The sequence below is a fragment of the Styela clava genome, chromosome 1, assembly GCF_964204865.1.
Source record: "Styela clava chromosome 1, kaStyClav1.hap1.2, whole genome shotgun sequence".
NCBI classification, from domain to species: domain Eukaryota; kingdom Metazoa; phylum Chordata; class Ascidiacea; order Stolidobranchia; family Styelidae; genus Styela; species Styela clava.
Genome location: NC_135250.1, coordinates 25,978,630 through 26,001,367, shown reverse-complemented (window position 1 = coordinate 26,001,367; position 22,738 = coordinate 25,978,630). Strand labels below are relative to the sequence as shown.

General features: G+C 35.4%; 1 protein-coding gene across 1 annotated transcript; it reads left to right on the top strand.

Moving 5' to 3' along the window:
* The first annotated feature begins 1,189 nt into the window (after nucleotides 1-1,189).
* Nucleotides 1,190-22,517, top strand: LOC144422896 (uncharacterized). Its single transcript, XM_078112868.1, has 22 exons — nucleotides 1,190-1,317; nucleotides 1,680-1,940; nucleotides 2,335-2,619; nucleotides 3,225-3,302; nucleotides 3,631-3,672; nucleotides 12,780-13,112; nucleotides 13,278-13,403; nucleotides 14,316-14,458; nucleotides 14,702-14,836; nucleotides 15,613-15,787; nucleotides 15,976-16,035; nucleotides 16,610-16,685; nucleotides 16,844-16,976; nucleotides 17,414-17,501; nucleotides 17,575-17,613; nucleotides 17,928-18,046; nucleotides 18,256-18,408; nucleotides 19,751-19,922; nucleotides 20,198-20,263; nucleotides 20,395-20,464; nucleotides 20,934-21,075; nucleotides 21,239-22,517. The coding sequence occupies exons 1-22, from the start codon at nucleotides 1,311-1,313 to the stop codon at nucleotides 21,344-21,346; spliced, it is 2,811 nt and encodes a 936-aa protein (XP_077968994.1). The 5' UTR covers nucleotides 1,190-1,310; the 3' UTR covers nucleotides 21,347-22,517.
* Nucleotides 22,518-22,738: the final 221 nt, after the last annotated feature.

Here is a 22,738-nt window from a genome sequence, read left to right as displayed (position 1 = left end):
GAATAATTGTTGTTGCTGTTGTTGTCAGTCTCGTTTCAAATTGTTACCATGCATGATGTTCTGCGTTTAAAGTAATCATACCGCCTGTTGAAACACCCGCTATATTTTCACTAATATTTCGATAGAAAAATTTTGGCAATTGCGTTCGTGAAAATCTCATAGGATTAGGATTTACATATTTATCCCGGGGGAGAGGAAAGTCGATAAGACGGCTTATTCATATGGCGAACCACGGCCTCTCGTCCGGTTACCATTCCAAGTCGGGTATGGGATTAGTTATATTGTTTGTTTTCGGAAGCATGGACTTGGTTGTGGAGGGAGCCGTAAACGACCAGCGGTTACGTGAACCACCCAACGACGGCGAGGTGTCCAGCAATCCTCTCGCACATAACCACCCCTGCATGGGATTCGAACCTGCGAACCCATGAAGAGTAATTAGAGGTGCGGTGGCGAGCGTATTCCTAACGCTTAGCCCGAACGAAATGCCAAACTGCTCAGCTCCAAGCTGTGTTTATTTACCAAATGACGCTGCATTATGGTTTCGGCGTCATTGTACAACGTCTAAATTATCATAAACGGTGCGATGTTTTGGTTGTGTCCAATATGTAGCAATACATCTTTTTTTCACTATATATATTGTGATATAGAATTAGATGAAATCCACCCTTTTATAGTCCTTTTAACATAAGTCCAACTCATTCAATCCGCTATAAAACTCGGCGTAAATTCCCCCTCAGATCGTGTACAATGTGCTTAAGATTAAGCTAGTTGGTTGCCGCCCAGAAAGGCAGAGAAATAATATAACTTCCACAAATTTGTGGCGCCCGAATGCTCAATTAAGATTAAGTAATTTTGTTGTTTGCGATCCAATTGGTCTGCATCGAGCCTCTGACGTCACAGCGTATTTTTTCGTTTCATGCGTTATTATATAATATCTGCGATGTATTTATCAATTCTATTGGCTATTTATCTGCCATTTTTATCGTAAATTAATTTGTTAGATTTTCATTTTTGGTTCTTCCATTTCACTTGAGCTTTTATTCTGTTGTTCAAATCGAAACCAAAACTTTTGCTCCAGAAAATTTCTTAAAATTCTCGGTTTCTAATCTTTCGGTCCAATGTTAACTTAAGTATAATAAAATCTTTGTTCAAAATGTAAATCAACTTTTTTTGATAGCTTGATATGGAGAAAATTGTTGAAATGTAAAAATCAACTTTTTTCAGAAGACGAAAATATATCAATAGGTTAAATAGAAAATCCTTTATGTATTTGCTGCAAAAACAATTCACTTGACCTCGATAGCTTCAAAATGGATGGTACGTAACTTTTGGATACGAAGTTGATTTTTTTGTTTTAATGTCCTCCTTGTGTTGTTTTTTGTTAAGAAAGAAAAATTGTTTTTATTGGACCAATTGATTTCAAATCTTTCATTAGTTGAAAAGTTTTCTCAGATTTTTTTCCCCTGAGTTCCGGGGACACGTTGTGTTACTCAAAATTTTGTTAGTTTTGTGAAAATTGTGCCAACGCTGACTACTTGCCTTTTCCGCTTCGCGGATTCAGTCAATCACTAGCAAAAAAACAGTAAAAAAAACCTGCTGTCATATAACCTTAAGTTTCACTATTTGCGTTCAGAGTAAGCGCGTTTGTTTGTTAATTGCTTGGTAAAATTTCTATTCAGGTGATAACTTCACCCATACTGTAATTGACAAGGACAATAAGGTTGTGTTCACCGGAATCCCGAATACGTGCACGAATCGGCACACATACAAATTAACTCTGACTGGTGAGGGTTTCGACGTAACTAACGAATTTGACGATCCTCAGAACATTGCTGTAGACTTGAACAATCTATTTATTGGAAGAACTTACTTTGTAAATATAATTATTCTCCACGAGGATGGAAAAATTTGTCATAAAATCGAAAAGGAATTTACCCTGGGTAAGTCTCTTCTTATTTCTAAGTTCACAGAAATAAGATCGTTTTCATGTCGAACTAGACCGATTTCAGAAAAAAAAAAGACTAGACCTGGTTTTTCCACATCAACTCAATTATTTGCTCGAGAATGTTGTTACTACTACTTTTATTGAGCCAACCTCGGAATGTGAGCTATCATGAAATTAAAATTTTTTAGATCAGTGTGAAAACAAAATGTAGCTTGTTATTGTTAACCCCTGTCCTTATTCTTTCTTCACAAGTTGCGGGAGGAGGGAAACATATTGGGGCGTTTGGCATTCGCGTTTTTACGAAATTCAATAGTTTTCCGAAATAAAACACAAACGCAAATCACGAAGATTTTGTTCAATTTGATTCGTTTTTCTTTTCATATGTGCAGGTGGCGAACGCGTTGCCAGAGACGTGAAATTGAAATTGGGGAAGATTCCGAATCGATGGATCGACGTCTCATTCGACCAGCCCTCATCAACGACTGGGCTACTTCGTTACAGCGTTCGTGCCATATGCAACGACGGGCCAAACAGAGAACAAACGACCGAAGAGTTGTCAATCACTATGAAATTTCTCAAATCAAAAACCGAGTATCAGATAACCGTGACAGCTGTGTACGAAGATCACGAATGTCTCGCGAGCACCAGCAACTTCATTCAGACGCGAACACCAGGTGAGAAACTTTTGTATATTGGTAGAAGCGATTCATGCGAAACAATACGAAGAAACATCGGGCTTGAGAACGGGTGTTATTGAAACTCAAGCTTGAGCGAACAACAAATATTTGCCTAAAGTTGACACAAAAACATACAAAGAACAGGTAAAACGCCCAGAACTAACGTCACGAGTTACAATTGACGTTCAACGAGACGTGTCCAGGTTGCTACAGGGTATTGTTTGATATGAACAACGTCGTACATTTACTAAAGGATTACTCAATGAATAGCGCCTTTCATCGACAACTACCGTAATTCCACAGAATGGCGAAGAGAATAAAACGCTCTAGTAGTCCACAAACAACAACAATGAAGATATTAGAAAATCTTCTAAATATGTTAAAATATCCGCAGCAAGATATTTCATTGATCCGGAACCTCACAAGAAATCCGGTCTCGTCGTAATTTCAATTTACAATGACTAAATATTTTATGTTTGTCAAAAAGCTTGCAATTTTTGTCCCTTTTGAAAATAGCCGCTCCACTAATAACAACTAATGCGTCGTGCGAGCATCGACGAAAACGAACTTTATAGCTAAGAAACGATACGTTTCTATTTCAGGATCAACTGGAGGGCATCCCTTCTTAAATATCAATGGCGGTGCTGCAAATATCGACATAAGCAAATCGACTATTCAGCGTGAGTGATTCATATGATATAGGCTCTAATTCTATTTTTACTTTTTCTTAACATTAGATGGGTTTCATTCACTAACAAACACATTCAAATTTGAAGGTAAAATTCAAATTCGATTACTGTAATTGAAACAATGTTTTGGCCACTAATAAATGATACCGCGTAGAGAGACCCATTGTGTTAGCTGTGTTTTATATTAGACTATATATATATATATATGTGTGAAATATGAAATTATATAAAATGTACATTAAAATATAACTATATACCGTGCTTTCGAATTCAAAAAGATATTGTGAAATTAATATAGTTTCTATTCGTATATTTGCAGACAATGTACTTACCCCTTCATTTGATCGATCACCAGACTTTGGTAAGATTATCATGTGTGTGTGAGAGCGATATTGTGATGCCGTACATATACAGCCAGCTCAGTATACATATATATATTTCAGCAGTGATGTACACCCACAAATGGCCGCATTTGCGTATTGGGCTGGCTGTATATGCATATGACATTGAAATTAGTACGTGCATCCCTTCAGTGACGCTACATACATATTGAGTTGGCTGGATATGCATATGAAATTTTCTTCGTATGTGCATCACTAAATGACTGCATATGTATATTGGGTTGGCCTATACTAATGGTTCCATTACATTTGAACCCATGACAATTGCACCTGTATGCTATTGCACCTATGGAATTTTTTTTGTTTTTCGGATATTTGAACCCATACTAACCCTAACCCATGGGTTTTAGCACCTGCATGTAGATTGAACCCGTGGCTATACGCATGGGTTCAAATGTACATGGGTTCAAATGTACGGTCACCTATACGTATATATGAGTAGGGTTGGGATTTCGGGACCAGTTTAACCCGGTATCGGGATATCCCGGGATTGAGCCGTATAATCCCGGGATTTTTCGAGATTAAGTAAAGATTGAAACAACTTGCATGACAATAAAATCGTCAACGTATTTATTTCATGTAATGTCAGCGCAGATATAAAGCATCTATCAGTAATCAGTAGTTTATTTTTCACCTTACTAAAAATAGGCACAAACATACAAATTGCAATAAATTATAAATAGGTCCTATTTCAGGGTGAAGGAGACGCGGGAAACCAGTACCGGTTATCGAGCAGCGGCACCCATAAAATAGGTCTAACACTATATTAGTTAACACTATCTAACACTAAAGTCGAACTAAGTATATGTGAATTGGAAAAAATCTAGGTCAGAGTTTCCTAGCCTTTTTTATATCGCGGCACACTATTTAGCTCTTGCAATATTCGCGACACACCTATCACAAAACACGAACCTTTTCTACTCATAAATGCGATAGTCAAACGCGAACAAATGGTTAATAGTTATCGACATTACAACTGTTTTCTTACATTAATGTAAACGAGAGCGTCTTCGGAGCACCTCACATTATGGTAAAAGTTGCGCGGCGCACGGTAATACGTAGTCTTCAAACGCACCGCCGATCACGCGCTTCGATTTTGCTCCCCCGTTACGCCCTTATCATTATCACGAGTATTCTCACTTTTTCACAACCCAATTCATTTTTGTTACAATTCAATATGTTTCTCCCATTGCCAGAATCATTCAATAGTGTTACTGTCGGCACTTGCGAGAGAAATGAAAGAGGCAAGCAAACTGTGTTTCATTACAACAATTAATTATTATCGCTAAAAACCCTAAATAGGTTTAAAGTTGTTATAAACAATTTTTACCGCAGGACGTAACGTTTCACGTTATGAATTTCGTGCAAGGCCCGAGCATAATTTGATAGCAAAGATCATAGCATTTACTATGTCGAAACACTTATTCGACTTTTCAGACCGGAGAAACTATCCGTGAAAGATAACCGTTTTTGTGTTCAAGGTATAAAATAATCGTCAATTCCACCATGCTTTCGTGAAGTAGTGCAATTTACTAAATTTATGGAGGTTTTATTAAGTTTCATTGCATCGTGTTTGGACTACCATGCGTTTCGCCAGATTACTGGCGTAATTACAGATCGAAGGGTGGGCAAAATAAGGTAGTATATTTTCATCCAATCGAATAATTTTAACGAATTGTCGAATATCGGATTGAGCACGGGATTTTATTACGATTGACTTTGATCTTTCTTGTCACCGTTTATAAATTAATTGTCCCAATTTTAAGCTAAAAATATATATTACCATTTCTGACGCCGAATATGTTTTGAAAGCCCGGCACCATTCGCTCAGATAAAAAGAAAGCTAATTCAACGTTCAGGGGAGCACAGTTATTCTCTGCTCGGAATTTTTGACAACACCATAAAGGTATTGCAAACCACTCATGAACCAATCTATACTAATTGCTGAGCGAAACAATAATGTATACACAAAAATGGAATTGGCCTGAACACAAATGCTGCAGAAAACTACCGCTGGCCGTGTTTTTATAGCGTCTTCCAGAGTGGGGGCAGGGCCGGTCGATAAATTCTAACGAAAGTTTGAAGCAAAAGAGAAGACATACAGTCCAAAAAATATCGAAATCGTAGAACTGTATATAATAAACACACAAATTGCCAACGATTTTTCTGCTACAAAAAAAATTGGTTTCTAATTATTCGCAGTGTAGCGTAATCAAAATGACTCTCACGCTAAAAATTCTTTCTCCGATAAAATACACAACAGCAAGTAAATGCAAAACTATTTCGATGTAAAATCTAGATTTTCTATATTCTTGCATTTTAATATATACATGGAAATTCAAAGTTTCAAAATAGTTTTTAAAGAAATAGGTAAACGAAAGTGTCAAGGGACAACTCTATATTGACATTTATTTACATTCATTGCGCCTTTAAATTATAATTGAAGTTTTGAATTGAGCCATGAAAAACGGTTGACATTTCCATTAATATTTTCAACCATCGTGCTATACATACTAGTCACGTTACAAAGTAGTGCAGATTGAACAACATACATGTGATATCTTAGAATTAGTCCGTTCCGGGCACAAGTTGCACTAGTGCAACATCCGGTAAATCCCCCCAGGGAGTCGGAGTGTCGAAAATTTTTAAAAATTTATCTTATATAACCTAAAAGTATTGCTTTCACTAAATATCATGTTTTTCCCACTGCCAAAAAATGAAGTAATCAGTAATCAGTAATTTATTTCTTCACCAAGCTGAAAGTACGAATTATACATACACAAAAAAGGAAATATAAAAGACCGCATTCCAGGGTGAAAGGAGACGCCGAAAACCAATTCTGGTTATCGAGCGGCGGCACCCTCGGGGAAGTCTAACAAAAACGTGATAAATATAATTAAATCGAACAAAATATATTACTTAATAAATAAATAAAGAAACGCAATCGATGCGTCAAGGCGACCCGGTAAAAACCAAGCAATCGCCGTTTAAAAATAAGAAAATCGACTCCATGCACCACAGTCTAGGTAACCATGGAAATTATTAAGTGAACCAAACAGACTTGCAGTGTGGTCATGGCAGGTAAATAGTTCGGCTACGGTAAAGTGCAACACAAGTCGATTGACGATTGTGTGCATATAAGTGTCCAGATTGAAATAAAACTGGATGTTAAGAGTACACAAATTGTAAAAGTATAGAATACCGTACCAATCAAGTATGCAAATAACAAAATATTGACACTTTGAGGCAGAAACAAGCTAGTAGTGTAAAAGCTAAAATGTTGACCTGGACTAACAAGTGTTTTGATGCTGGAGTCAAAGATTCACATACGGGAATTGTATAGACATGAGGAAAATATACATCGAAATATTCAGCAGTATTAATACAACACAATGAAGTGAGTATCATACCATAGAAGTAGACTAGGAAAATTTATAAAAAAAAAATTAAGTTAATCAAAAGGATAAAAACAATTGACCTGGATCACTGTTACCGAAGCATTATAAATAGTAAAAACAAATACAACATTAGGCTTGACTGCCCATAATGAAAGTAATCAGAAGGATGCCAATTAAGTTTGGATCCCAGTTGAGGCATGTAAAATGGCATGGTAACAATAAGTGTACTTATGGGCATTGGACTGTAGGCATGAATTTGTCATTGGCAGTTAACAGAATAGATATCAAGAAATTACACACTAAATAGGAGACCAAGATCATTGAGGAGCGGGCTCAATAGTAGGGCAAAAAGCCTGCAATATTTTTTTGTTATATAATTTTAGTAATATAATTTTTGGCTTTACCTCAACCCACAATGTGTTGGTGACAGAAATACTTGTCAAGTGGCTTGTGCCCATCAGTAAGGAATACACAATTAAAATTATAAGCTAAAATACAATACGAATATTTACACGAGACATTGTTTTGTTACAGGTGATTTGGATCGAGACAAATGATGAGCTGGCAATGACGAGAAGATTAGCTGGGACAACATCAACTGGATGTAGAGGCAGTGGAAAGGTAAAGGGAGCGCATGAATTTTTTGTATTTGAATTTGAAAGTGTCATAACTACAGTTACGTAAGTTTAAGGGAATATTATTCCAAGTTACCACACCTTTATATTTCAAGGAGTTTTGGGATTTGCTTAGAGAAAATCTGGGTACAAATAAATTAGACCTTGTCGAAGAGCGTGTGTTATGATCATGCACTTTGCTGAGCGAAACAAAATAATCGTCGAAAGCAGCGGGCAAATGGTTGCTATGAAACTGATGCATGACCTTGGAAATCTCTAGTTGATAGATATCGGCTAATTTTAACACCCTGGTCTTATAGTATAGGGTGTTTAAGTTAGATCGAATGGGTGCTCTAGAGAGAATTCTAACTGCTCTATTTTGTAAAACTTCCAAACTGTGCAACGCTGATTGGGTGGCGGAGCCCCATGCAGTTATAGCATACTGTATGTGAGACTGGAAAAGTGCGAAGTATATGGTTCGGAGAGTTGAGTCCTGGACGTAATGTCTGAGCTTACCCAGGATTCCAACTGCTCTTGACAGTCTCTTATGCAGTTCAGTAGTATGAGTGTTCCAATTTAGTTTATCGTCAATAAGAAGCCCAAGATATTTGAAAGAGTGGACAATTTCGAGTGTGACACCCCTGATTTTAATTGAAAAGTTTTCATGTCTGGTTCGAGTTTTAGGACCAAACAACATAACTTTAGATTTTTTAACATTCACAGTAAGTTTATTGCATACCATCCAATTATACACTTTGTTAATTTCAGTGTTCACCTCGGCTTGCAGTGAGATTAGATTCTTTGCACTGTCGAGCAGACAGGCATCATCGGCGAAGAGTTTGCTCAAGAAATTTGAACAATTTGAAAGATCGTTTATGAAGATTAAGAAATTCAAAGGTCCTAATACGCTACCTTGTGGAATTCCGTAATGGATGGGTAATAACGAAGACCTGTGAGAATCTAACTCCACATATTGATAACGTCCGGACAGGTAATCATTTAATAACTTGCCTGCGACACCTCGAAAGCCAAAATATCTAAGTTTTTGAGAGAGAATAGCATGGTCGACAGTATCAAAAGCTTTTTTCAGATCTAAGAAAGTACAACAGACGAATTCCCCTTTGTCAAGTTTATCATAAATAAATGAAGTTAAGTCCAAGATAGCGTGGCTGGTCGAGTGATTGCTTTGGAATCCAAATTGACATTTATTGATCAAGTTAAATTTTTTACAAAAATTCAGCATTCGACTATGAATTAATTTTTCTAAAATGATGCCTAGGGAGGGTAAAATGGAAATTGGTCGGTAATTTGACGGGTCATTTCTTTTGCCATTTTTAAATATTGGTTTCACTCTGGCAATCTTTAACGATGAAGGAAAAATACCTAATTTAAAAGATGAGTTGAAAAAATGACACAGAGTTGGCGATATGATATCAGCGACTTGTTTTAGAAAGTAAGTTGGAATACCATCTGGGCCAACTGCTTTTCCATTTTTCAGGTTCAATATGGTTTGAAGAATCTCTGTATGTGTCGTTGGCTCCAGGAAAAAGGTGTTTTGCAGCGGAACACCCAAAAAATCGGTAGAAGGGTTAGAGCTACCAGGGATGTTATTCGCAAGTTTCTTTCCTACCGTTGAGAAGAATTCATTAAATTCACTGGCCATCATGATGGGGTCTGTCACTGTGGTACCATTTTCGAGTTTCAATTCTGAGATGGATGTATCATCTCTGGACTTAGTCTTAATGATCTCGTTAATAGTTTTCCAAGTTTGTTTGATATCTCCCCGGTTATTCTCGAGGGCATAGCGATAATGCAGTTGTTTCGATTTTCTCTGCAAGTGCATTAAGATATTTTTATATTTTTTGAAGTGGAGACGCTGAAGTGTATTACCTTTCAAAAAATTTTTTTTGAACATATTATTTTTGTGAATGATGGACTTGCGAATTCCCTTAGTGATCCACGGTTTGGAGTATAATTTATTTTCTCTTCGTGATAGGGGTCTTAATGGAGCGTGTTTGTTTATTAACCATTTCATTTGACCCAGGAAATCATCAAAAGAGCTATTGAAATTTTCTCTAGTAAGAGTAACACTCATGTAATTATTACACATTAATTCAATTTCAGATCTAAAAGAGTCGTTACAAAATTTAGTCATATCTCGCTTCATTCGGATCTTTGTTTTTGTGCCAATATTCATACCCGAAATTGTACACATTACTGGAAAGTGGTCGGTGAGATCGCTAAGTAAAATAAAGGATGAAGAACAATGGTTTATGGCGTTTGTATAAATATGATCGATGAGGGTTTGGGAGGATGGCGTGACTCGAGTAGGTTTTGTGATCAATGGAAATACGAAATAGGACGTCAGCATATCTAAATAGTTGGTGGTGGATTTATCATGGGTGTTAAGTAGGTTGATATTAAAGTCACCCAGAATCACAAATTTCCTTTTCGCCATTGCCAGCCCACCAAGAACACGAGCCATTGCTCCTGTGAATGATGGGATGTTACTTTTCGGATGTTTATAAACTACACCAATTACTAGGCTCTGGTTGTTTGAGTTTTGTTTGACCTCAATCCACAAGTCTTCGCAGTTTGGAAATGCTAAGTTAAAATCTTGGATGATTAGGTAATCTAAATTTTTTCTGAGGTAAAATCCCACGCCTCCAGCTTGGGTTGGGGTGGGAACATGAATAAACGCGTACCCCGGGATATCGATATTTACAAACGTGGCTCCATGAATGATTCTGGTCTCACTCAGGGCAATTATATGAGGGAGAACATGAAAATGAGATATTAATTCGATAAGGTTGTCAGCATATCTTGGCAGTGACCTGATGTTGAAATGCACTAAAATGAGATCAGAGGGTGGAAAGCTGGATGAGACCTCGTTGATCTCATTAATTTGGAGGTGCCGACATGGTGGTAAACTAACATGGGTATGAAGAATGGTGGATTCCCAGTTTACATGGGAAGGATGAGAGGTTAAATCATATACAGGGCACATAGATTTGAAGGAGATTTAGGATAATAAGTGTGCTTTCTATCAAATGAGATTGAGTTGTAATGATCAAATGAGAAAAATTTGTCGCAAACAGTAACACGAATAATAAAATGACAAGCGGATGTGGGTATTTCTCTACGAATCTGGCCTAAGTTGTTTAAATTTTCCATAGTAGGAATAAAAGATATAGGACAATAGTTCAAATAGAAAAGACACTTATCTGATTTTTTGCAGATCATCTTCATTAGATATTGAAATGGCATTGGTATCTTTATTTTTTTTCACTAATACTCTCCCGTTCGATGTCCAGAGGAAAGCATAGCCACATCGTTTTTTGAGAATTTTAGCCTGGTAAAAGAGATTTTTATTTTTTTCAGTCAAATTCTCCACAATGAAGGCCTTGGACAAGTTAGTTAAGGATGATCTGTGTGAGGGGCTTCTGATTAAATGGCGATTCTTGAGGATTTTATTCCGTATCTTCCTGTTGGTAAATTTGGCTACGATAGGTTTGTGAATGTTCGAGTTGTGGGTTGGGCTGCGATGAGTGATTGAGATGTCAGATGGTTTAATATCAACATTGATCAATTTACCAACCTCAATTACAAGTTTATCTGTGTCTTCGTTCACTGATGGTGCAAGGCCATGAAACTCTAAGTTGTCGAGTCTTGACCTCCTTTCCTGTTCTTCCAGTTTTTCAGCAGTATAATCCAGGTCTTCCTCCAGGTCACAAACTAGTTCCTCAAGTTCACGTATTTTTTTGCCATAGATGGTTAATTTTTCATCCATCGATTTTTGTTTTGAGGACAGCTTATCGAACATGTCCGATTGAAAACTCTGGGTTTCCTTAATTGAGGCGATGTCTTGTTTTACCTCCTTTAAAGACTGCATTTGGTCTTCTATGCATTCTTTAAGCCCAGGGCTCAGTGATGCATAATCCGAGCTGGTGTTCGCTGGGTTAAAATGATCTTCAAGACACTTGGTGATAAGAGTTGGAAGTAGCATTTCAATGTGTCTTTGAATTGTTTCCTGTAGGTTTTGTTGAAGGTTGTAAGGTCCCTCTTTTTGATGTATGATGGGACCTATTGGAGAGAGGCCAGGATCAGGAAGGCTTCTGCTCAGACGCGGCTTTGGGATAGGCTTTATGGTGTCGTAGAAGGAAGCCTTGTTTGTTTCGGTGTTCGACATATCACTGGTACGAAGATGTTGCATTGGCAGTGATGATAGTTATGTTAGTTAGACTATAGGCTATTTTTAAGTAGATTTTAAACCTTAATCAAATAGCGAATAAAGCCCGGCCCGGAGAGGGTTAATGTGGATGAGAATATCTCTGTAATAATATTTTTTGACACTTCCTTTCTGTTTTTACCCCATAAAGGACTTTGGCTCATTCCGTTTCTAACAACTTCTGAATTTTTTTGTATGAGATGCAGGGTAAAACAAGGTGACTTAGGCCTAAGCTGCACTAAACAAATTCTTAGGGATGTAAGTTTCGGACATTTTATTTCTGATATCCATAATATTGGAACTTAGGCCTATTCTGTTTTTAGTTCGAAGCTCAGCAAAAATATTTTATTGAGAAATTTAGGAATTCAAGAATACCATCTTGAGCATGGCTCAAAACCCCAAAATATGAAAAAAAGTGAAATTTCAAAAAATCTGACTTTGGCCCCTTCCGTTCTCTTCCAGCGAGCTGTATATGCATATTGGTCTCTCCCTCTGTATATATATATATATGAATTGCTGTATATGCATTTTGGCCATTTATTTATATCAAGTTACCAACCTCATTCTATGTATTGGGACCATCACCAAACATTGTATCAATCTAATCTGTTGTTAAAAATAGACCTACATTTGTTGACTTTTTGTGTGATCCTGCTAATTATGCTCCATCCCACGCTATTTCATTTACACATATAAATATGTTTCCCGAGTCAAATAATACTATCTTACTTTTACTAAGGTGACTTGATGAAAAGTTGTTTCCCCCCAGAAATTAGTGCGTTCGCACTCTTTTTTTTATTTTATTTTCCCCTTTTTTTCCTATAAAGGTACCGTGGAAAATTTGCAAGAATCTTTCAAAACTGACAATAACAATTTCGTGAAGTTATTCCTTCGATGGAATCAACCGTCGTTTTCTGGCCATCAACAAGATTATTTCATCAATACCTTCCAAGTAGAAATCTTTGAAGAAGGTGGTGGAAAATATGGGAATACTGAAGATGTGACATTCAATCCAGAAGACCAACTTCACCAATATGAATGCGGTCCGTTGATAGTAATTGGAAATAAACCTTACATAACTCGAGTCAAAACATTCTATGAAAATGTTGATACCGCCTTGAAAAACGTCTCCCGGGAAGCGATCAAAACGGTGAAATCAGGTAAATCATTTGCCTCTTCCATGCCCTAATTCTAAAATACACTTTTTCCTATGAATTTGATCCAGGCGGTACTAGGCCTATACAAAACATAACCATGAAGGGAAAAACTAGTTCAATCACATTTTGCCCTGGTTGTATTAACAAAGACTAAAATTTGACTACTAGACCTGAAAACAAACTCACATATGAGAGCACCAATGGGAGACACCCTGATTCCGACAATATCTGCTTCCAGAAGTAGCCAGCTTCCAGTTTCCATGCCATCATTATCAAATGTACAAGATCAAAAAGGTAATTGGGTATATTACTTAAAACGCAACACCCAATAGGAAGATTTTTTCAAGTGTGCAGTGGCGTATTTCATGGACAGTGCATTGAAAAATTAAAACATTCTAATGTCATATTTTGTATTTTGTGCAACTGGAAAATCCGCCATGACATTATGTCGACTATCCGCAAAATCTTATTTGGAAAATTCCAAAATATAAATTCTCCTAAAATATCAAATCAAAGCTGTAATAAAACGACATGGCAACAGAATATGTTATGTCATAATAATGTTTTTTAATGTGAGGAGGTATATCCCTATAACCCAAAGCCTTCCCCCCTCTGTACACTTGTGCAAGTATGAAATGTATTTTTATCACTGATATGAATTGCATTATCAATATCAATGACTTTAATTTAGAAAATTCTAAGTACCGAAAATATTTCCAACTCGTTTATTGTTTGATTGTCTAAATCAAAAGTCAGTTTTGGGCCATTAAGAAGAACATCACAATAGACATTTTGATTGCGAGTCTGTTTATGAGATAATGAACACTTGAATATAATTTTTCGATTCAAAGCTGACAACATTAACTATATATAGAAAATACAACATTTGGGGCAAAAAATCGAGACCTGAAAACACACATCAAACGAAAGACATCACCAAATCAGACTCTAGGGTCTGCGTCTTCTACTACACTTAACCCAAATCTTAGACAAGATAAATTTCCCACAGATGAGTCGAGGCTATACTTAAGTTTTGCTCCAATCCTTGTACATTAGAAAAAATGCACAATAATAATATTAAAACATTATTAGAAACTTATTACAATCTCTTTAATACTGATTGGATAAAATTGCAACAAAAGGGATGGAAACCTATTTTATAGCAGAGTATGCATGCTACTGAGATATCATCAATATGTATTGCAGCTGCTCGAGAAAATGTGAGATCGAAATGGACTCAAGGGAAGAGAATCAAGAGAGGGTACTTTGCCGATTATTTCATTGCTTCTTCTCAGCAGATTACTGGGGCGGTGGAGATGGAAATGACTATTAAACAGGCCGATCCTTCGGTTGGTATCAAACACTTAATACAAATTTGTTTTAATGAGGCATTGTTTTAATGGTTGACTATAATATCTGACTTGGATTCGGAAATTGTGTTCTCCACACATGCTTTTCTCCTGGATGAACATGAAAATTTTCTCTCTTTTTCCTCATTATGACGAAAATATAAAATTGGTAAATGACAAATATATTGAAAAGGTTTCTTTAGCGCCATCTCAAAAAGAATTTGACAATATAATACTTTTCAGGTTATTGAAGAACTGGCCAATCGCATGCAAACTGTGGTTTCTTTGGATCATGAGAGGCTATTGAAGTATATTGAGTATATCCCGGATCCACCAAACTACTCAATTTATATGAAGCGTTTGGATCCAAGCATTTGGGTATAACAATCCATCAAATTTAACAAAATCATGATCAGAATTATGATCTTTAAACTGTCGCGAATAGTAGTGTGATTTGCCATTGTTTCATTCAAGCATTCGAATCTATGATTGCTAATGCCATGACTTTTTGCTATATTGCCACATGATTGACATCAACAGATGCTTTTTTTGGATGTATATTGTACAGGGTGTCTCAAAAGTAAGTATACATTCTTAATTTTGATTTGCTTTTCAGCTCCTCATCATAGAGTGTTAATTTCTTCAGAACGTTTGAAGTATGGATAAGTAGTAAAATTTAGGTATTGTTTGCCTTTGGAATTAATTTGGCTCCTACACAACGAAAAATTTATGCAATTCATTGTAAAATTTATGGAAACTGGATCTGCAGTTGATGCACAAAGATCAGGAAGACCAAGGAGCGGACGCTCTGAGGAAAACAATAATTCCAAATTCTCTGTTAAAGAGGCGCTGACTGCCGCTGAGTTTGCCTTACTACTTATCCATACTAAGTTTTCTGGAGAATTGAACACTCTATGACCTGAAAAGCAAATCAAAATTTAAAGTGTATACTTACTTTTGAGACACCCTGTATATGACATGTATATTTTTGTATATTTTTCTGACTCTAAATTTGTCTGGAGAAAAATGGACCATTCAATTTTTTGATAACATGGAAAAGAGGGAGATCGGGTGCCATCATTCGACAAATACCGAAATCAAACACAATATATGCTTGATACATACCTATGTTCAAAATTTTGCTTGCTTTTCAGCTTTCGCTTGAAAAATACATTAGAGAAAAGAAACAAGGTATAACAGAAAACGATGCAGCTACCTTCACACTTCAAATACTTGAGGGGATTGAGTTTCTGCACAGCAAAATGTTAATACATGGAGATTTAAAGTGTTCTAATATTTTCTTCAAAAAATTTTTTGGAATTAAGATAGGTAGGTATTTAAAAATACTTGCGAGATTAAAAATAAAAAGAATTTTGATATTGATCAAGCACTACCAAAAATAAGTTACTTTAACCAAGATTCTGATCTGCGATACTTGATCCAATTTGGATCAAAGATGGTATCGGAATCTTCCATTCACTTTGTCTGGCTTATATTTTGTCAAATATTCTTTAAAGGTGAATTTGCTCTTGGAAGAATACTTGAAGAAAAGCTGACATATTCATCTTCTTCGGATGGTGGGAAATTACAACAATTCAATAAACACTAATAAAACACACTGAGCAAATCATGTAACATCAAATTAGAAAAATATAAATATAGCATGCAATGAAAAATTGTTAGAATTTCCCATCTTCCATTGGCATGGAACATGGATTCTTGTAACGCTCAGAAACAAATTACCATAGTGGAACTACTATCTCAAGAAAGATAAAACAGAAATTTCGGCGCTCTGGAAGTATGCCCACCAAGATGACGCACAACCTGAACCCTAACCTGGTACACATACTATGTTCAAGTTGTGCGCCATCTTGGTGCACATATCGTACTTCAGGAGCACCCAAATTTCACGCATTAAATTTTTACGCGTTTTCAGATTAGTTATTGGCACATGGTCTAGGTATTAGTGCATGTATGCATTGCATACTATGTTGATATTAAATTAGATGAAGTTTTTTCAAGAAAATTGGTAAATCAAAAAGGTGAAATCCCCTAGCTGAGATTCAAAAAACGTCACTCATTTCTGTGCTTATTTTGCGTTTGTAAATCTACATTATGGCCAAACATCAATTTTTAATTATTGCATTGTAGAAAAATTCATTCAATGGAGCCCAGAGGAAATTTCAGGGCATGGATCTTTTGCAATGGACAAAAGTACTGATGTTTGGTGAGCAAAGCACTTTCAATTTTTACCACATTGCCCAAATTTGTACTGTTATTAGAAGAGAAAATTTGAATATTTCTGATTCACTTTCGATATATTAGACAAAAACTAACGGCAAAAATGTTTCAAACATTTCCTATTTTTTTTAAATACAATCATAGGGGTGTAGGATGCACAGTATATGAAATGCTTACTGGTAAACCACCTCTATACGATAAGGAATGGACACAAAGAAGACTTTTTACGGCAACAATGCTAATTCCGCCCATTCCAGAAGCAAGCAAGCAACTAAGAGTAAGTAGTTACAGTTTACATTGTAAGCAATGTTTGGCTTCATTTTATGAGACAGATGTTCTCAAGCGTTCATACAGGATATGATGACTTCCGATCTAAATAATTAATGTTCAAATTGACATTTATTTGTATAAAATACATGGTAATCATGTGCAAATGAACTGGCTGGCATTATATGAGATCCACATTTAATATTATTTTATTAAAAATTGGAAAAATTAATTCAAAAGAATTCAACTTGAACATGGCTTGGTTCATGTCATGAGTCATGAAGCTTTATACCCAAATATTAATGAGCTCAAAATTTTCTGAAGATGACCGCATTGCAAATAGCAGATGTTATCGATCCTGTATGCTGAGAACTCAATGCTAAAAATGCTGGAAGATTACGTTTTTCTATAATATCTAGTTATTTAATATTTCATTGATTTATACAGGAGTTTCTCGCAAAATCAATGAATTGGAAAAAAAATAGAGTTCCTATTTCAGAACTGAAAAATCTACAATGGATTACTAAAGTCGAAAGTATAATCAATCTTGCATATCTTAAATTGTCATATTTATACCTTTCAACACAGTGTTATTTGTTTCATTACAGAAAATCCTGTCGAAATTGATAGCCGTGATGAGCATAATGGTAAATATTAGTAGTACTAGTTGCTTGTTGTGTATATAAATCAAGAGGAGAATGTTCAAATATATCAACAAGAAGAAAATGAACAATTTACAATTAATATATGGCAAAAATTATATTTCTTAATATTATCTCTTTTCATGTTTATCGATGGTTTCCATTCTGTGTGTAAATGAGCAAATAATGCCACAATTTAGTATTGAGCTTAACATGTACATAATTATATGTCTCAAAATGTGTATATGAATTTTATAGACTTCTGTACTAATTCTTACATCGTTCTCTAACTACCAAAAACCTTGAAATTGTTGCCATAGAGTATTTATACAATACGAAGTACAAAGACAGAATTGGCCGTGGAACATTCGCCGATGTTTGGAAAGTTTCAACACATAATGGGAAGCTATTTGCAATAAAAGAAATCTTAGTTAAACAGGTAAAGAAGTTTTTTATATTTGTGTGAAAGAAATCAATTGTTTGCTTTTAAAATAATTTCCAGGCACATTAAGTTGTGATCTTATATTTAATCAAAACTTGGGTTCCATTGTTTTTCACTAAAATATGTTAGAACCATACGTTATCCAAATTATATTCATATGATGAAATTGGTAACAGAGCAAGTTTCAAGAATAAAATTCTTATTAGGCGAAATTCGACAGATTGGAAGAAAAGGGAATAAGAGAATTCAATTTTGCTCGCAAGAAACTATGTCACAAACATCTGATTGAGTTCTATGGTTGCAAAATAGAAGAGCAATATGAAGGACGAACCTACATATTGGCAATGGAACTAATGATGGTATAGTTCGATTTTTGTTTCTTTTGCCATAGGCTGATTTTGGAAACCGTTGGTCAGTCCAAGCTCCATCTGAATTCTGTCTCCCTCAATAGTGATAAATATTGAAAATCTTATCGTAAATGCATGCTGTAACTTTGAAACTTTTAGTTAAATATTCTGTTCAAATTTTAATGTATCGATGTCTGAAACTGGCCAGAAAAAGTTGATAAAAATCTTTAGCATACATTTATCAATCTGTTCAAAAGACAATTACAAGAATCCCTGTTGTCACATCTCGGTTCGAGAATATGCCCAGCACAGGTTAGAAAGTGTACAGTAAGAACTTACTCTATATGTGGTATGACACACATCCAACTTTGCACAGCTCTCAGACTAATAAGAAGACCTTGATAAGCATTTTCACTCATTGCGGAACTATTTTTTTATGAGGTCACAATCATTTTATTGAACAATGTAATCATCTGTTACAATCAATTTCATTTACTATTTTCCATGTATGTTTATTGTTATCTACTGATAACATATAGCCTTCACTAAAGCATTTACAATCTATAGAAAAACTTATTGAATAACCAAAATTTTCTTAATAAGCCCACTTATTACCCGGTTAGAACGTCAAAATTTCTTCATTAGTTTTTGCACAAATATTAGTCATTTCCAAAAAAGTGCGCACACACCAAAATTTCTGCGCACACATACTACAAAAATTAGAGGGAACATTGGTCACCAGCATATATTCATGACATAATATTTCGCAGAATAGAGAATAGATTCAATATGACATCAAAACAACTTCAAGATGTTCGTTCATACATCTCAAGCATTTTCAAGTTCATGCATCTGAAAATTGGCTAACTAATTCGACATGGACTGGTAACTGGGCGAGAGGCTGTAGTTAGGGCTGGGCTTTTTCAAGTACCGGTACCTGATGATTTCAGAATCGAATCACATAATTTTATCGAATTGAATCTCAAATATTTGGCAGTCAATGGGAGATATGTAGTTGTATGTGACTTTTTTCATTGTAATTGGTCTTGTAAACAAATGAATTACTGAAAACATAGAATACATTACTGAGACAGATTTCTGAGCGTTCACACACAATCAAAAACACTTATTTATCATTAACTCACAATAGACAATGATCATATGTAAGAATTATATTAAAAAAATACGGCTTCAACAAAAAAAAATTGGAGAATTAACCTTGACCGATGGCGAAAAGAAAAAACATAGCAGCGATTTGAAATTTTGCTCTGAACTGATTCGAATAATTTACTACTTGTTGATATTGCCTGGGTATCTAAATTTTGATTTAAGATTTTATTTTCTATATCCCCAGAAAACTCTCCTTGATGAAATTATAGAAGTGGGAGGGTTCGATGAATTTAAGACAAGAATGTGCGCTTGTGAGATAATGGAAGGACTTTCATTCTTACATGTCAAAGAATTCGTCCACCGAGACATTAGAGGAGACAACATACTTATAAGCTTTACTGGTGTGATCAAAATTGGTAATGAGAACTAACTTCTTGAAAAATGAAATTTAGAATGAATAAAGCTCAACAATAGCTACTTTAGTCGGTAAAGATTTATTATGATTAATGAAAATTGATATTATTTGAAGGCTATATAGGAATCGCATTTTACTGTGATATTGTGATAACAATTATCATAACGAATCACTCCCATATGAATCAGAAATATCACAATTAATATATCAATATATTCATTTGAAACAATATTTAAATGAGTTGACTTACTTATATTATTCTTTCCATTATTTCAGCCGATTTTGGATTTAAAAAAGACCTTCAGCTTGCAAGAACAGAATACGCTACAAGAGATGAGATCGGTTAGATATAATTATTTTTTAGTTCTTATACCTACTGAATTGCTGCGTGTCGGATGTACATTTAATTCTTGAAAATGGCTATCAGAGTTTGCAAAAATTTCTACAGTTGCAGAAACGTATTTTAATTCTAGGTGCTGTTAGGTGGATGAGCCCAGAAGCGGTGAAAGGTAACCAGCCTGTTACAGAGAAAATGGATGTATGGTAAGTCATTGGAATAGTTGCTTTAATAGAACAGGAGCGTAGGGGGCCGAAAATTTTGGGGAGGGCCAGAATTTTTTTCTGAGACACTTCAAACAGGGACAGGTGTGAGCGTACAAGTAGCTACTGATATTTAATGATAACCTCAAAGAGCCATCCACATAGTAGTGGATGCTGTAATGAGCCAAAAACGTCGGGTTATCAGTGAATCGGTCGCGAATGGACCAAAATTGTGTTGGAGAAGACGTTTGAGCTTCTGTTTAACTGACAATGCCCTATTGAAAATCGCTTTTGAAAAAATAACTTTTACAGTTTTAGAGGAGGGTGCCAAATTCTCATGGCCAAAATGTTTTCGAAGGACAACTTGTTTTCGGAATTTACAACCATGGATCTTCTGTGTCACTGCTGTAATTATGTTCATACTCACCTCGATCAAAAAATCACACAAACGCACTTTTTCTTCCATTTACAGGAGTCTCGGTTGTACCATCATTGAAATGTTGAAAGCAAAACCACCATTCGATAGAAAATTCACGGAATTGGAAGTTAAGGAAATGATTCTGGATGGTAAAATTGTCCAGTATATACCAACGGGCATATCAGAATCTTTGAAGGTGGGAAATAGCTACATAATAATGTACGAGAAGTGCTTTCATTTGATATTTTGGTTGGAAAAGCCAGATCCAAATTTTTGCTAATGCAGCTGTAACAGCCAGTAAAATAGGTTTAGAGCATTCCAAAGTATATGTTTCAATATAATTTTGTTTATGATTTCAGAAACTCCTGAACGATGTATTCAAACGAAAACCTGAAGAACGGCCAGCCGTCTATAAACTGCTGACTGAATACGAGTGGATGGGCGAAGAGCTGACCCCCAATGAATAAATTATGTTTTAATTTCCATATCAAATTATCTACAACATGTTTAGCATCTTATACTATACTGGGGGCCGGATTTGCCTCAACATTCAATGTTGAACTGCCATTCATTATGAAATGGTTTTTAAATTCTAAAAAATGTTCCAGAAGTTCAAACTGAATTAAAATATGTTTCAGTTTTTAATCAGGTTAATTATTCTTGTTCCAAACATATAAAATTCTATTCATCAGTTTTTTACTATTATTTGGACAATGCCCCCTAGCCCGGCCCTGCCGAATAGAAAGTGGCATGCAAGAGGGTTGAAACATATATCCTGTGTGTAACTAAAATTTCGTTCTTCGTGCAAATGCCAAAACTAACTTATAACATCATCATGCATTTTAGTCATGTTAATATTATGATGTTACAATAAATTTGTAAAACGTGTATGATGTCACTGTGGGTACAGGCCTCATCTTTAATCGGCTAAATCCGGTCCTGATTATAATTGCAAGTGTGAGTGTTTGTTTGTATTTATTTGTAAATCTCAGTTGTGATATCTAACCATGGGTTTTTGCAGCATTTCGTGCAGCAGTTAATTGAAAGGTAAAACGCATATTGTGGTAATAGTTTTAAATATTTAGAAAAAAACTAAAAATTACTCATCACAAAATTCTACAAATCAGAATTTAGATTGATGGAAAAAAACCCGTTTTCAATTTGGAAGCAGATGTCAACCAGAAATATGTAGAATTGCAGATGAAAAAAAAACATGTTAATTCGTAATCAAGCCCAAATAACCAAAGCTAATTGGATCGATAATGGAAAGTCTAATTTACCAAATAATCGATTGCTCAATTCCTATACAATTTATTATAACTCATATTATTATTTAAGAATAGTCTCTAGGGCATATTTATGGTAGCACAAAAATATATAATTTTGAAGTTGATTTCATGTATTTCGGGGATAGCATCGTCCTGAGTGCTATTTTGACCCTATCATTTTTCACCCTATGTCTTCAAAATTTTTAGCGTATAGTTTATGCCGCTTATGGATTCGTTGATCAACTGATTTGAGCTGATGTTAATAGAAATAGTTAGAGTTGTTAGTAAAAAGCTGTTTTTAGTGATGTTACTGTATATATCTATTATGTATAATCGCTGCGATGATGATATCAGAAACAATAAAATAAGCTTGTGATTGCATTTTTCTTGTTGGGAAATGGACAGAGTACTATTTTGCTCTTTTAAATGAGGGTTACATTTTTAGACACAATTCAATCCGAACTTCCCCTGGACAAGCAATTGTCCATAGATATATAAAGGGTGCTATTCTTGAAAAAGACTCGACTCACATGGATGAGGTAGGTGGTAGGCGGGATCACACTGTTATCACATGGATGAGGTAGGTGGTAG